General features: G+C 43.8%; 1 protein-coding gene across 1 annotated transcript in view; it reads right to left on the reverse strand.

Moving 5' to 3' along the window:
• The window catches only part of plxna3 (plexin A3), a 106783-nt gene that overhangs the window by 83258 nt on the left and 8128 nt on the right, over window positions 1-15397 (reverse strand). Inside the window, exons 2-3 of the mRNA XM_071458785.1 lie at window positions 571-1021; window positions 156-346 (exon numbers count right to left, since the gene is read on the reverse strand). Of these exons, the coding sequence (XP_071314886.1) occupies window positions 156-346; window positions 571-890 (511 nt within the window). The 5' untranslated portion in view covers window positions 891-1021. The remainder of the gene's footprint in view (window positions 1-155; window positions 347-570; window positions 1022-15397) is intronic.

Here is a 15397-nt window from a genome sequence, read left to right on the forward strand (position 1 = left end):
CCAGATTTTCTGAAACATTTAGGTTCCAGATCGATTCCTGCCTCTGGTTTCACTTAACGTCTCTAAAACATTTAGTTTCAGGAACTCGAAACTTTCTGCAGAGAAATAATCCAGATGTGTCGTCATCTGACCCCGCCCCCTCCAGCCCAGCTCACCTGCCATCCCATCAGCCTCTCTGGCTCCGGACAGGTAGTGCTCCTTGCGGTGATGCGGCTCTCCCAGTTTGAAGAGGTCCTCCAGCCTGAGGAACTGACAGACGCCCTGCCAGATGGAGCCACAGGCCACCAGTCTGTTCCCAGTATAATCCACCAGTAAGAGCTTATTCACGTTGTCTAACGACTCCAGTCTGAGGACACAGACAGGTGAGGGGTTAGACAGGTGAACAGACCGCTGACCACAGCAAGCAGACAGGTTCTCTGAGAGTCAGACAGTAACAGGGGCACAACTGCACAGACAGGTGAGACAGGTGAGACAGGTGTAGATGGAGAGATGCAGAAAAACTAGTGAGACAGGTGTAGATTGACAGGTGGAGACAGACTGGTATATACAGTCAGACAGGTGAGGACAGACCGGTGAGCGCAGGCCCTGACGCTGGGTGGGGGGTAACACTTGGCGTTGTCCTCCACAGGTCCGGTCATGTGACTCCTCAGCTCCGTCAGGTTGGCTGACAGCTTCAGCACTCGGTTGACGGCGCCGACGAACACCTCACCTGTCCTCCGGTGAACGGTCAGGTGGGTGAGGGAGGTGTCGAACGCTCGGTACACCGCCCTGCCCGATGCCGCAGAGGGAGGGGGCGGAACAGCTGGGGCAGAGAGGAGGGGGGAGGAGAGGAGGAGGAGAAGGCTGAGGAGGAGGAAGAGGAGGAGAGGGGAAGAGGAGGAGGAGATCATGGTGGACAGATATAGGAAGAGGAAGAGGAGGAGGAGAGGATGGAGGGATAGAGGAGGAGAGGAGGGGAGGAGGAGGAGGAGAGTAGAGCTGGCTGCAGGTCTGATGAAGAGTGGTCCTCAGTGGATCATGGCTGTGGAGAGAAGAGACCGAACATGATGATCTGTAGAAAACCAAACCTGCCTTGTTTGCTTAGCTCCTTAACTAGCTAGAAATCCGGTTAGCCTCCTAGCAAGATGCCCAGCTGTGCTAACGATGCTAACAAGAGCGTATTAAACCAACATACAAAGTCTCAGCTCCACCCACGCCCCACCTCTTTGACTGTATTTGGATTAGCTCGGAGATAGGAGGCGGAGTCAGGCTCTGCCAAGATGGCCACAGAGGAGCAGCTCACTCTGAGCTTCAGAAACCTGTGGGTGACATCACAGAGGCTCCGCCCATCTGTATGTACAGTGTGCTCTGGGCTGAACTGTGCTCCTGTGTTTGTCTCTGCAGGAGCTGCAGGTGAAATCTCTGAGTCTCCGTCTGCAGCTGTGAATCAGGCGTCAGGGAAACGAGTTTAACACAAACACGGTTTCTGTTCTAGAAGATTCTGTCTGTGGATTCATGAGTCAGTTCCTTCACCTGCAGACTGAGGAGGAGCTTTAAACCTGCAGACAGTGTTATTTACAAGAAGCTCACACACACACACACACACACACACACACACACACACACAAACACACGGCTCCTGTTACAGCAGTGAGTGTAGAGATTAGCAGTGTGTGTGTGTGTGTGTGTGTGTGTGTGTGTGTGTGATGCAGGCAGATAGAGGTATTGATCTGTTTCCGTCTGTCTTCTCACTGATTCTCTCATAGAGCTTCAGCAGCTCCTCTCACACTGAGCTGGATGGAAACTTCACTCTCATCCTGGCAGCCATTTCTCCTCTGTTTACGTTTGACTGACAGCTCTGATAACACACACACACACACACACACACACACACACACTTCTATCTTTGTGAGGACACTCATTGACATAATGCATTCCCTAGCCCCTTGTTCTTCCTTAACCATCACAACTGAGAGCCTAACCCTGACCCTGACCCTAACCTTAACCATCACACCTGAGAGCCTAACCCTGACCCTGACCCTAACCTTAACCTAAACCTAATTCTAACCATAACTCTGAAACCAAGTCTTAACCCTCAACATGTGATTTGAAGGTGTCTCAAAAAGTGAGGACCGGCCAAAATGTCCTCACTTTCCCAAAATGTCCTCACTCTGTTAGTAAAATACTTTTTTTTGGTCCTTACTATGTAGCAAGTACAAGTACACACACACACACACACACACACACACACACACACACACACACCTCTCTGAAACACTGAAACTCTCTGGTGAAAGCAGCTTCATCTACAGTCGAGTGGTGAACGAGACAAAATGGAGGCTTCTCTCCCTCCAGCAGACGCCGGCTCTGGTCGCTCGCTGCAGGTTCTACATTAAAATGCCTGCTGCGTATGTTCTCGGCGTGGGCGTCCCAGCGGGAACTGAACCCTCAACTGTAGCAGTGCCTCATATCTTCCTCCTGGTTTCAGGTTGGACACACTGATCAATATGAGAGATTTGAGGAGGTGAAAGGAAACAAAGGAGCCTCAGTTCCTCCGGTTTTTATTTCTGTAACGTTTTCATCTCTGACGTTTCACTGATCGACCGGTTTATATTCTGATGCTTCGCTCACTGGAAGACATGTTCCGTCATTACCATGGACACACAGTTTATTTTGACTCAATCACACACACACACATGCTCTCACACACACACACACACACACACACACACACACACACACACACACACACACACACACACACACACACAGTGTTTTCGGCCTGATCCTGATCCGAGTCCTTTGATATTGATCATCTCTGATACTGATACTGACCTAATGCTGATTAAATATGAATCTGACACACTCAAAAACTACCTGATACAAATACATTATACTTGAAAATTGATCAGCTTTAATTATTGATCTGATGTAAAGTTGAACTGGAGAATGTGGCTCCTGACACAGATGTGAAACAGTCCTCTGAGAGACGATGTCTCACTCTGTTGGAGTTGCTGAAGCATTGATTACACAGTGGAGTTACAGAGTGGAGCTTCTTCCCTGTCATAAAAGATCTTTGGCCATTTATATTTATCATATAATTATATTGTTGTATTTTATATTTCAGATGTTTTTTAAGTATATATTTATATTATTGTATTTTATGTTGCAGGTATATACGATGCTGCTGAACAGAAGTTCAAAGTTTTATTTATCACATGCCAGTGACAAGTTGTTGTTTTTTTTCAAAATTTCCTGTATGGTGGGAAATCGTAATATTTGATATTATAATATTTGGACCTAAGCCCACAGCTGATATGAACCTGTGCTGGAGACATTTTAACCAGTTAAAGTGACAGTGTTAGATAAACATGAAAAGCCGCTGGCTGACTGATTTCTCAGTGATTTCTCAGTTTTTTTTCCAGACATCATCTTGGACTCAGACACTGTGATGGACATTTTTCTCTATTTTCAGATGTTTCACAGAGAGTGAGGAAATCACTGTTCCAGAACCGAGCGGCTCTGATTTCTGAACAGTCCTTTGAATTTTGGTTAAAAAGTGACAGCCTTAATTTGTCCTCACAAACAACCTGCTGTAATCTGCTGTCCTGTCTCGTTAATTGTGTAACTGTGTCAGTGCATAAATTACACCCAGCAAACGAAACACAGCTTCAGACAGGAAGTCTTCCAGTGGAGGTCTGGGCTTCTCTCAGCCGCTTCATTTAGACATCTGAAGAAGAAACTCTGTCAGTGTCATTCAGGAGAACGCCTCAACTAAAATAAACCCTCCACATGTTGACTGCAGATGAACTCTCACATCAGCAGCGATGATCAGTGACAGAGACGAGGACGTCGGCTCCGACCGACCGCCGCTAATGAGGCAGCAGAAGAAGACGAACATGGAGTCTGAGCTGTTTTCTGAATGGACGGATAATAAAGTTTTCACTCTGGCAGCAGAGAGGTACAGTAAGCCGAGTCCAACAATTAACCCTGTGACACACACACACACACGCACACACACACACACACACACACACTGAAACACAAAGAGGCAGTGAAAGATCAGCACATTAGTTAATTAGCCTGCTGAGCTGAGGGGGAAACCAGAGAGAGGAGAGGTCGACAGATGGGCCAGAGTGTGAGTGTGTGAGTGTGTGTGTGTGTGGACAACAGACAGCTGGGCAGACAGAGGAGACAGATAGAGTTTCTCTAACTGGACTACGATTTCACTGGATCATCCATCACCCTGCTGAACCAAAGACTGTGTGTGTGTGTGTGTGTGTTCTGAGTTGTGTTTATATATGCAACTAACAATTATTGTCATTATCAATCAAAGTGTGTAATGTAAAAAACAGGAGAGATAAACGCTCTCTGTGACAGGAGAAAGATCCTGAGAATGACTTTTTTTTTCATTGAAAAATGAAAAAAATTCATCGATTATCAAAATGGTGACCAATTATTTTTTTGTTGAACAGCTTAATGATTCATAACAAGCTGTGTTAGCTGCCGTAACATTAACACTGGATTCTGATCCAAGCTGACGCCTCGTCTCCAGGTGTCTCACCTCCAGGTAAAATCCAGGCGAGACTCACTCTCACTCAGACACAGATGCGTCTGTGTCCCTCTTTGTTTCCCGGCTACATGGAACCCACGGTCCGACCTCCTTATGCACCTGAAGCTGTTTGGTAACTGACAAAAACACCAGAGGAAGAACTTCAGTCTATCCAGGTGTGGCACAGGTGTTGTGTTCACTGTCGCTGGTTGACATGAAAACAACGTCCAGTGTGTTTGAGTCTAGTTTTTGTCTGGTTGTTAAAAAAACTGAGGGGGAATGTCATCCACGGGAGGGGACATGACCTCCCGTCTCCCACGGTGATTACACACCTGCATCATCACCTCTCAGTCCTCCTCCTCAGGTGGACTGAACCACCCGTCTCTGATTTCCTGGATGTTTTTACACTGAGATCAAACTGCTCTGATCCAGATCTAGTTGAGTCGCAGATTTCTTGAGTTTCAGGTCATCCTCTGTTCGCAGGCAGCTGCTGTGACCGTAACGAGGATAATCTACAACCCAGTGATGTTCAGTTTGCCAGGAAATAAAACAGAGGAGCAGAAAATCAGAGGATATTTGTTTGATAAATTACTTATTGATCTAGAAACATGTTTGTTAATTTTCTGAGGCAGTAGAAGGAGGAGATCTCTGAGTGACTCTTATCTCCATCAACCTAAACGTGTCTCAATCTGACATCTGTCCTCCTGTGTCTCCTCTATCTGCCCGGCTCTTATCTCCGTCCATCTCCGCCCTCCGGCTCCGTATCAGACCACCCTGAAACCCTCAGCGCCCAGAGCCGCCCCGAAGCCTTTTCTGTCAGGAAGCTGCAGCACAATGTGTCTTTGTTGTGTGTTTATTGGAGCCTGTGATTCAAACAGAGCCTCAGTCACATAGATGGGGGGCGAGGGGGGGTGAGGCAGGGTCAGAGAGGGGGAGACGGACACAGATGGAGGTGATGGAGGGGGTGGTTTTATGGCTCCTGGTTGGGTGATGAGTGGAGTTTGTTCCCCAAACAACAGGCTCATTTAAAATATACTGATACAGTTATTTCAATAATAACTCTATAATATTCAAATATTAAAGTGACTGATCAGAAAGATGTGGACTGAGTCTGAACCTTTTTATCATTACAGCTGAAATCAGAGTCACTTCAAATAAGAAATGAATAAAGGGAAAAAGAAATTACACACAAAAAAAATAGGAGAAAAAAATACAAATTTCATCATTTGAATAGAAATTTTAAAAAGTCATTCATCTTTTTAAAATTATTATTATTATTTTGAATGACTTCTCTGATTTATGAAGCTTTAGTGACGTCCCTCACTTTTTTGGATAAAAGCATCTGTCATGTTACATTAAATCACTTCTGAAGCCTTTTCCAGATGTTTCTCCTTTTATCTGTCCTCTTTTATTTCTCTTTCTGACTCATTTTATTGCACATTTATTTACTGACATTATTCAACTGTTGTACTGAACTATTCTTGATTTTTCCATATAAAACACTTCATGATAATATCTATCAAAAGTGCTGCGTACATTTATTATATTATATTAACACCATCATTATTATTACTATAACATCATAATTTTGACTTGGCATAAAAAATGACTTAATATCACAAGAATTTAATTTGAATTTAATTCCCATTCAAAGACGCTTTATTGTCATGGAAAGTAGATGTAATATAATGCAATAAAAGGAAGAATTTAATTTTGCTGTTAGAAATAAAGTATATAAGTTATATCATATAGTACAGTATATAGCATATTTATGTATCATTTCTAAAAGTATAATCATTAAATATCTTTACATTTTGGCTTATTATCACATAATTCTGAGTTAAAACAGTGACTTAAAGCTGAACTCGACTGAGATATAAAACTGAGTGAGAGGAAACTGTTGACCGGAGCTGCAGAGTAAAGCTGCAAAGAGAAAACTAAAATAACTGAAACTCATAAAGGAGGTAAAATAAACTGGAGGTCGTGTGTGTGTGTGTGTGTGTGTGTGTGTTCTGCTGATGTCTGACTCTGTGAAGGTCACTTCTGTCTAACACGGAGATGAATGTTTTCCTGACACAGCGAATTCAGAGGCTGCTTTATTAGCAGGACTGTCAATGAGCTATTTCACCAAAGCTGTAAAATATGAGATGTAAGAATCTGATAAAAATAACAAAAAGAAAAGAACAGATCTAATATATATCATAGATGGACACCCCCGCTGTGCCCACAGATCATTTCACTTTTAATCAATGAATCACTTAGTGGTAAATACAGTAAAATAATAATTAATGTCAGACTGAAATCACAACAGGAGAAACACCATCCAGAGTCACTGAGGAGCCTCTGAGCAAGGCACCACACACACACAACACTGCAGCCGCAGTCGGTGGTCACATGGACAGTAACTCACCGTCTGAACAGGAAGTGTTTCAGCTGTGGGCGTGATGACATCATCCTCCACGCAGCTCGCTGCCCCGCCCTCATTTTAATGTGCTTCACATGTGGCTCCAACCAGAAGCATCTTTATACTTCAGGTCTTTAATTCAAACTCCCTCAGGAAGTCATGTGACTATTTTTACATGTAAATACATCAACCAAACACATTTGGGTGGTTGATATGCATCTTTATCTTCAGACACACTTCACTTTTACAGCTTCTGTCCTCAGGTACTAACTTTCTAACAAACATCATCGATCACGATCATCGTCCTTTAGCGAGGTTCATCAGTCCGAGCCTGGACCTGCTCCAGGTGAGACCATCAGTAAAACACCTGAGCAGTCGCCTGTAATGTGACTTTTAATGCCACATCTTCACATCTTTCACCAAACAGCTAATCAGTGAGCACAGTTAGCGAGCGGCCGTCCTCTGTCCTCTGAAAATACAGTCAACTATCTTCATCTGCGCATCCTCCTGCTCTGATGCTAACTGCTAGTGCTAACAGCCAGGGCCATTAGCTGATATACTGCTAACACTTGTGACTGTATGCTAATATGTTCAGAATAGTTAAGACTCACTGGAAAAACTGAGTCATCATTCCTACAGGAGCCCGACAGGGACAAAAGAGTCTATTTTAAAATGACAAATGATAAAGAGCAACAGATCTTTTTAATGATGCTTTTAACAAACATGAGAATTTAACACAATGATTAAAGCTGAATTTCCATCACTGCAGCTCAGAATCACATCATTAGATCTTCAGAAACTAAACCCTCTGGTGTCTGTTAAACACTGTCACACTAAATATTTCCCACAGTTAAATTTGCAACATTTCAGCCAGACAGACTCATCTGACATGAACTGCTCCTCTCCGGTTCTGCTGCTGCCGTCACTAACGGCTCCGCCTCTTTCACACGAACACGCTCGGAGCTGGATCAGTTAACCCGGAGTCCTCCTCAGCGCCGACTCCACCACGGTCAGACTCACATACTTGGCAAGTTGAGGATGGGAGGAGGCGGGATGATCAAATTACACCAGTGGACACTGGAAAGTGCTAATTCAACACATGGCAGACGACTGCTGTCACTTCCACTGACTGACAGGCCTGTTAGTGTGGGGTCCAGCACCAGACACCCACTCCTTTACAGGACTTTTCATTTGTAATCAGCTGACTAACACAAATAATAACTTTCTATGACTCAAACTCTTCAGGTTACAGGTGAAAACACCTGAAATTTGTCCCTCATAAGAAAGAAATTCATGTTTTCTTATATTTGAATGTTAAAATGTTTTGACTTTCTTGAGTGACAGAGTGGACCTTTAAACCTGCCCCAAAAAGGATTTTCCTCTTTAAACTGAGACAGTAAATCTGTTATTTTGGTGACTGTGATCTCATTTAGTTTGATTGTTGTGTCACTTCCTGTAATTACATAAACACAGTGAACTGTGAACCACTCTGCACTTTAACACGTCCACTTTAATTTCACTGCATCTTCCTCTCAGTCCGCCTCTATAATTACAAACCACTGCAAACTGCACGACTGTGCTATTAACAGCTCCAATGCTAACATGCTAACACACTGTCCCTCAGCGTGATCCCTTCACTGTCCATCTGTAAAACTGAGCTTTCCCCCTGTAGCTGATGATGGAGGCTGTTTCTGCAGGTAAATAAGAGCAAGTCTCTCTCTCTCTCTCTCTCTCTCTCTCTCTCTCTGGAGACAGACGATGGCTTCGCTTCACCAAACTGAAGCAGTTAATTACACACTGCTGCTCCCATCACAATGAGATACTGGAAGGGAGGACTGAAAGAGGAGAGGTGGAGACAGTAGACCATTTTGTTTTGTCTGACCAAACTCTAAAACAAATACACAATATGAAACATTCATTGTGACTGGTTCTACAGAAGTGACTCATTGTCTCTGATCAGGAATAAACCAGAGAGAAAAACTCCTCATCACTGCAGAACTTCCCCGAGAATCTTCATGTTTTTAAGTTTTCTCCTGTATCACAGTAATTTAGTGAAATTTGTCAGAACACACAACGATTCACAGCAAACAGAAGCTCAACAATCAATTCAGCAAAATGAATTTTCCAGAGTAAACAACAATCAGACCGGTCCTGAAACTACCCTGTGGCAGCAGCCCGACCAGACCTGCATATAAGTGGTGACTTTTAAATTTTAATAAAACATAACCCACAAGACTCAGTCATTTAATTACACTGATACTAAAGCTCATAGTCAATAAATGAGATACTTTTCTTCAGTCAGATCTGGCAACACTGGTTTCTCTGATGCAGCCACCAGCTCCAGCAACAATCTGAGTAATAGATGCTCCATTAGCTGTGTGTGTGTGTGTGTGTGTGTGTGTGTGTGTGTGTGTGTGTGTGTGTGTATACACAAAACAGTCCATCTATTAGGCCTCTGTCATTACCACAGGGTCTCAGACCACACACACACAGTATTAGCCATCATCAGTCCATCAGACTGTTATTTCATTAGAGGGAAACACTGTTGATCACATGACTCTGAAGGCGGTTGAAGTTTTTTTTTAATCTAATGGATCAGCTGATGGAAACCAGAGACGTGAACATCTAAACACGTCTGACCCTGAGCGGTCACAGCGGCGCTGCAGTTGGAGTTCAGTTAAACAAGCATCTCTCAGAGGGTGTTGTGATCTGATTGGCCGAGATAAACACTGACGGACCCACAGAGCCAATAGTGAGAGAGATGCTGAGTAAAGCTGGTCGTGATTGGTGGATCTGTTTTTGTCTGTTCACCTTCCTGGCATCAGTAAACTTGTCTGTGCAGAGTGGACGCCATGTCTCCACAGCTCCATCGTTTCTTCTTTATGTTCATCAGCTGTTTTCAGACCGAAGCAGAACATCATAAAACAATCCTCCAGTGTTTCGGTTTATTCTGGGGTCACGCCAACGGATCAGAAACAAACCGAGAGCTGTAAACACACACACACACTGACAGGGAGCTTATTCATCGTGCAGCCCCGCTGACCTCTGACCCCTATATATATCAGTGCTGCACTGACTGCTGGGACAGAAAATCAAAACAAAGTTTACTCCGGTGACTGAAAGTGGAGTCACGCTGCATTTAACTGTACTGAAGGCTATATTTATCCTGCGCCGGGGTCGTAAAGAGCTCACAGAGTAAATGTTGATTGGATCCATCAGCTGAGACTCTGCTGGACTCCATCCTTCATAAAGACAGACAGAGGACAGAGTCCGTACAGACACACGATGGAGACACAGCGACACTCTGAAGTCTGCATGACTTTATCATCATATAAAAACTAAGTGGTTTTAATATAAATGGGTTGAGCATTAGATGGAAATAAACAGGGACTGTAGTACACTGCAGTATATACTGATTATTTTTAATGGAGTTCTTAATGTATTCACTGAGACAGAAATACATGGACATATAGGGAGTGTCTTAAAAACGTAATACCTCAGAGTATAACAGTTATCAATGAGCTGTATCAGTAGTTTTGGTTTTATTAAAGCTCCACCCAGTCTAAAGGTAGATGTGCATGTGTTTGTGATTATAAAGCAGGTCTAGGTTCTATATTAATACTGTGAAAGTATCAAAGGCTCAGTCCACAGAGAAATGCACACAGCCTGTATTCAGAAACTGAGCCTTAAAACCAGCCGTCAGGACTTCTGGAACTTTGTGATGTCACAACAAAGCAGTCACTTCCCTCACCAAGCCCTAAGCCCCGCCCACCTGGACCCCCTTGAGCTGCAGAGAGAAGCCTGAGAGCGGCGATGTAAAACTACACTGAGATGGTTTTTGGTTCCAGATATATCTTGTTATTGATACCAACACTTTCCCTGTGTTTTATTTGAAAGACTTTAAATTTAAAAACTAACATCACAGCCTGAGGTGGGCGGGCAAATATATTTAAATTCCTTCATAAATAAATTAAGACTTAAACAGCATCTAATGCCCTTTGTAAAGGAAAATAAATTTAAGCACACAGAGGTGAAGTGTTCAATCAGCTGCTGTTGCTGATGTGATGTCACAGGCTGTGGGAGTGGCCAGAAACAACATGTCAGCAACAGCAGGGTTTTCTGTTCAGTGTGATTCAATGTTGATCTGAAAAACTTTTACTTTGAAAAAGCTCTGTATTGACGGAAAACATACGAACTGTGAGACAAATGAGCTGAAACGTGCTCCTTTAAACGAAACCGGCTCAGACGTCCAGATCAGATCTGGATCAGCTGTTCTGAGGGCGTTTCTCCAGCAGCTCAAGCTGAAACCCTTTTTTGTTTTAAACCTCTGGAGCCGGCGGCCTCTCTGCTGGCTTCATTAGCCTCTGATAAAACCCATTTACCTGACGCCTGAAAGTGCAAACATTAACAGCAGCTATTTTAAAAACTGTGAAGTCGGTCCAGAGCAGGGTGGGAAACACTGAGCTCTGTTTCAGTCGTTAAAAGACCGGCGCAGCCTCCAGGTTCCACTTCACAGGTCAAACACAAGCCGACTCCTCTGGTGCTGCTTCATACAGAAACTCCCGTTCTACCCCATCTGCTGGGGTGCAAGTCTGCTTCAAACTAAACAGTCACTGAATCATCTGACGGGACCTGAAGCACCCAGCCCTCCTCCCTCTGAGGAAGCAGCTTGATTATTCTTCAGACAAACTTCTCTGCGGCGTCTTCAGTCGCTGTCTTTGTAGCTGAGATTGATGTTCACAGAGGACGAGGCCGAGCAGCGACTTAGCGACTGAGCTGCAGATATGTTGGGTAGGAAACGTAGCTGCAATCAGGTTTCACATAAAAATAAAACAATGTCATTTACAGATTGATCAGATTTCAGGTCTGTTGATATCAGTTAATTATTCACATGTTTTTCACCTTAATATTTGATGTTGCAGAACAGTCTCCTCTGGTCATGACCTCAGCTTTATTAAACTGGTTCATGGTTCTGTTGAGACCCTCACAGTTGCTGGTTCAGGTTCAAGAGAGATCCTGGTCTGGTTTGACACAGAACAGTTCACATGGACCTCACACATTTAACCTAAACCACCAACTTTCACCAAACTGAACCAAAGAGCTGCTGTGAACCTGGACTCTGGATGTGAACCTGGTTTCTGGTCTGTCCTGATCTTTATATACCCACCCCGCTGTAGACGGGTTGTAGGGGGATGAGACATAATGAACTCTACTATATCACCTCCACACAGCCGACCAATCACAGAGCGATGAGGGGGAGGGACCATCCAATGATCAGCTATGTTTAACGATCTCTGTCCAGACGAGTGTTTTAGCTCCGTATCAGAAATAATCTCGGTCCACACTAACACACCTGAAAACACACAACCATTCACCTGCACTGAGCATGTGCGAGCCGCTGTAAACAGGAAGCAGATTGTCTTCTCTCAGTTGGTTGGTTGCAGTAAATCCTCTGAAGGAGGAACAGCAGAGACAGTTGTAGAGTTCAAACCCAGAACCGAGCTGAACAACAGCTGCTGCAGAGGCAACAAGCTCAGTAACACTTTCATTCATTCTCCATGTTGTTTCACCACTGGTAGTCCAGGCTGATAAGAGCCAATCAGGAGCCACCGTGGGCGTCTACGTCACCATTTCCAAAGGTCTGTTTGTGTCCGTCCAGACTACAACACAACCCTGGAGTTTTAGACTCAAACGGGTTTGGTGTATTGTAAACATGTATTTTGGAGCCAGTCCACCTGAGGACTGAAGACGCAGGGAGCAGAGGAAGTGAAATCCACAGTCTGGGTCTGAGCTGGTTTTTATTTCCCCTGTGAGACAGAAACCTGCAGCCTCTCAGGATCCGGAAGCTTCTGTCCATTTTCTGATTTTAAAATGTCCTCAATTAAGGTTCTGTCACTTAGCAACTAATGCATTTTCCAAAGTGAACGGTTTGTGTTCTGAAGTGTCCCCCTCAGAGAGAGAAGAAGAAATATGCTTTTAGTCAGACCGGTCCCTCTCTGTGAACTTCACTGGAAATCCAGTCAGAGTCCAGGTCTAAAAAAGGACTCAGGCTGAGGCCCGACCGTTTCTTTTTTTTAACAATATCTAATTATATTATTGTATTTTATGTTTCTGGTGTTTTTTGAGATGTTGCTGCTAAATAGCAGGTCACAGTTTTATTTCTCACATGTCAAGGTTCAGAGTACAGTGAGCGAAGCAGTGAAATGAGAGTGGGACTGTGACAAATAAAGAAATTAGATGGAGGAAATATTGTGATATTCAGTGCTGTTGACATCAGATGATATTATTACATTTCACTGAAACATAACATTAAGTTTCAAGATGTGCTGCATCACAGATTAGACACCTCCGTCTGACACAGTGTGATGTTATTCATCTTAGACGTTGTCTTCACTTAAGACTACGTGTCTGGCTTCACACCTCTGGACACATCTGGAAAGAATCCTGATGAAATTTAATACACTTTCATTTACACGTGCCCACATCACATGGTCAGATATGAAATCTTGTCTTCTCCAGGAGCTTTGGTCAGGTTTAATCACAAGGCAGTGAAAACAGCTACAGAGGTAAAGACCTGACAGAGGATCCACTCCTGCTACACAATGAGCAACAACCTAAACCTGAACAACGTGTCAGGGTTGTGAGGGCTCCGCCCGGTGCCACCTCGTTCTGACCCAGATGTCAGAACAGCATCACTGTGGACCAGTTCTGTTCAGCCCCCCCTGCTGCTGCTGCGTGGAGGCCCCCGCCACAACAGCTCCGGTGCCGCTCAGCTGATCTGAACATGTTATGATTATTAAAGCTAAATATTTGTGAGGATAACATCTGAGATCAGAGCCGGAGCTCAGACTGGGACACACTCCACTGCCTCTCTAATGGTTTAAAACAGAGACGCTGAGAGCTGAGAGGTCGGGTTCAAGTCAGGAGGTCACAGAGTCCAGATCAGAGGAGGCTCCAGTTAAAGGACCAAACCACTGTTTTTCTACGATTTAACTCATTTACTACAAATCACATACACTTTACATTCCTCCACTCTGTGGAGCTCAGAGGAGAAATCACAGCAGAGTCTCTATACGTGAGCTGCAATAACGACTGAAAACATATGGAAAAAAACTGTGGTATGATCCTGAATGTTGGACTCCACCCTACACACACACACACACACACACACACACACACACACACACACACACACACAGCCTATAAGTCCCTGTTGGTACATAAAGCATATATAGCTCAACAGCTGCAGAGTGATACCACACACACACACACACACACACACACACACACACACACACACACACTTGTACTTCTATCTTTGTGAGGACACTCATTGACATAATGCATTCCCTAGCCCCTTACCCTAACCTTAACCATCACACCTGAGAGCCTAACCCTAACCCTGACCCTGACCCTAACCCTGACCCTGACCCTGACCCTGACCTTAACCTAAACCTAATTCTAACCATAACTCTGAAACCAAGTCTTAACCCTCAACATGTGATTTGAAGGTGTCTCAAAAAGTGAGGACCGGCCAAAATGTCTTCACTTTCCCAAAATGTCCTCACTTTGTTAGTAAAATACTTTTTTTTGGTCCTTACTATGTAGCAAGTACAAGTACACACACACACACATACACACACTGACACACACACACACACACACACACACACACGTGCTAACATGCAATTATACACACACACAGGATGTGAACACACTTGAGCGTACATGTATTTGACCCTGAACTCCAGGGATTAAAACACACACACGCAGATTTGAACAGGATGTTACAGCAGCTACACTGAACAGAGGTAAAGATCAGAGCAGGTGATTTACTACAACTCTTCAATGAACTGATCGGACCAATATCTGAACCAATATTAGCTGATTACCTCTGAAAAAAATGTCAGAGATGTGTTTCAGGTCAAACTGTTCAGCTCAGTCCTCAAAGTTTCATTAAAGCTCCATGTTTTAACTTTAAGTGTTGATCTCCATCAGAAGATATATTTGTGGCTTTAAGAACCAAAAACCATCTCAGTGTAGTTTTACATCTCCTCTCTCAGGCTTCTCTCTGGAGCTCTAGTAACAACAGGTCAGTCAGCCAATCAGAAGAGAGGATCTGAGCCTCTCTTGTGTGACATCACAAAGTTCCAGAAGTCCTGACGGCTGGTTTTAAGGCTCAGTTTCTGAATACAGGCTGTGTGCATTTCTCTGTGGAGGCTTTGATACTTTCACAGTATTAATATAGAACCTAGACCTGCTTTATAATCACAAACACATGGACATCTACCTTTAGACTGTGGAGCTTTAAATAAATAAAAATATTGGCTGATATATTCAGATGTTTAAATAATGTGTAAAACACTGTCAATATCAGCCTCCATGACTCAGTATTGTCAGAGCTGTAATATTTCCTGAATAACTGAGGGAGTGAGAGATCTGCTGTCACCATCAAAACGTGA

This window comes from Trachinotus anak, unplaced genomic scaffold (assembly GCF_046630095.1).
Source record: "Trachinotus anak isolate AG129_WGS33_773 ecotype Australia unplaced genomic scaffold, CSIRO_AGI_Tana_v1 ptg000022l, whole genome shotgun sequence".
Classification (NCBI taxonomy): domain Eukaryota; kingdom Metazoa; phylum Chordata; class Actinopteri; order Carangiformes; family Carangidae; genus Trachinotus; species Trachinotus anak.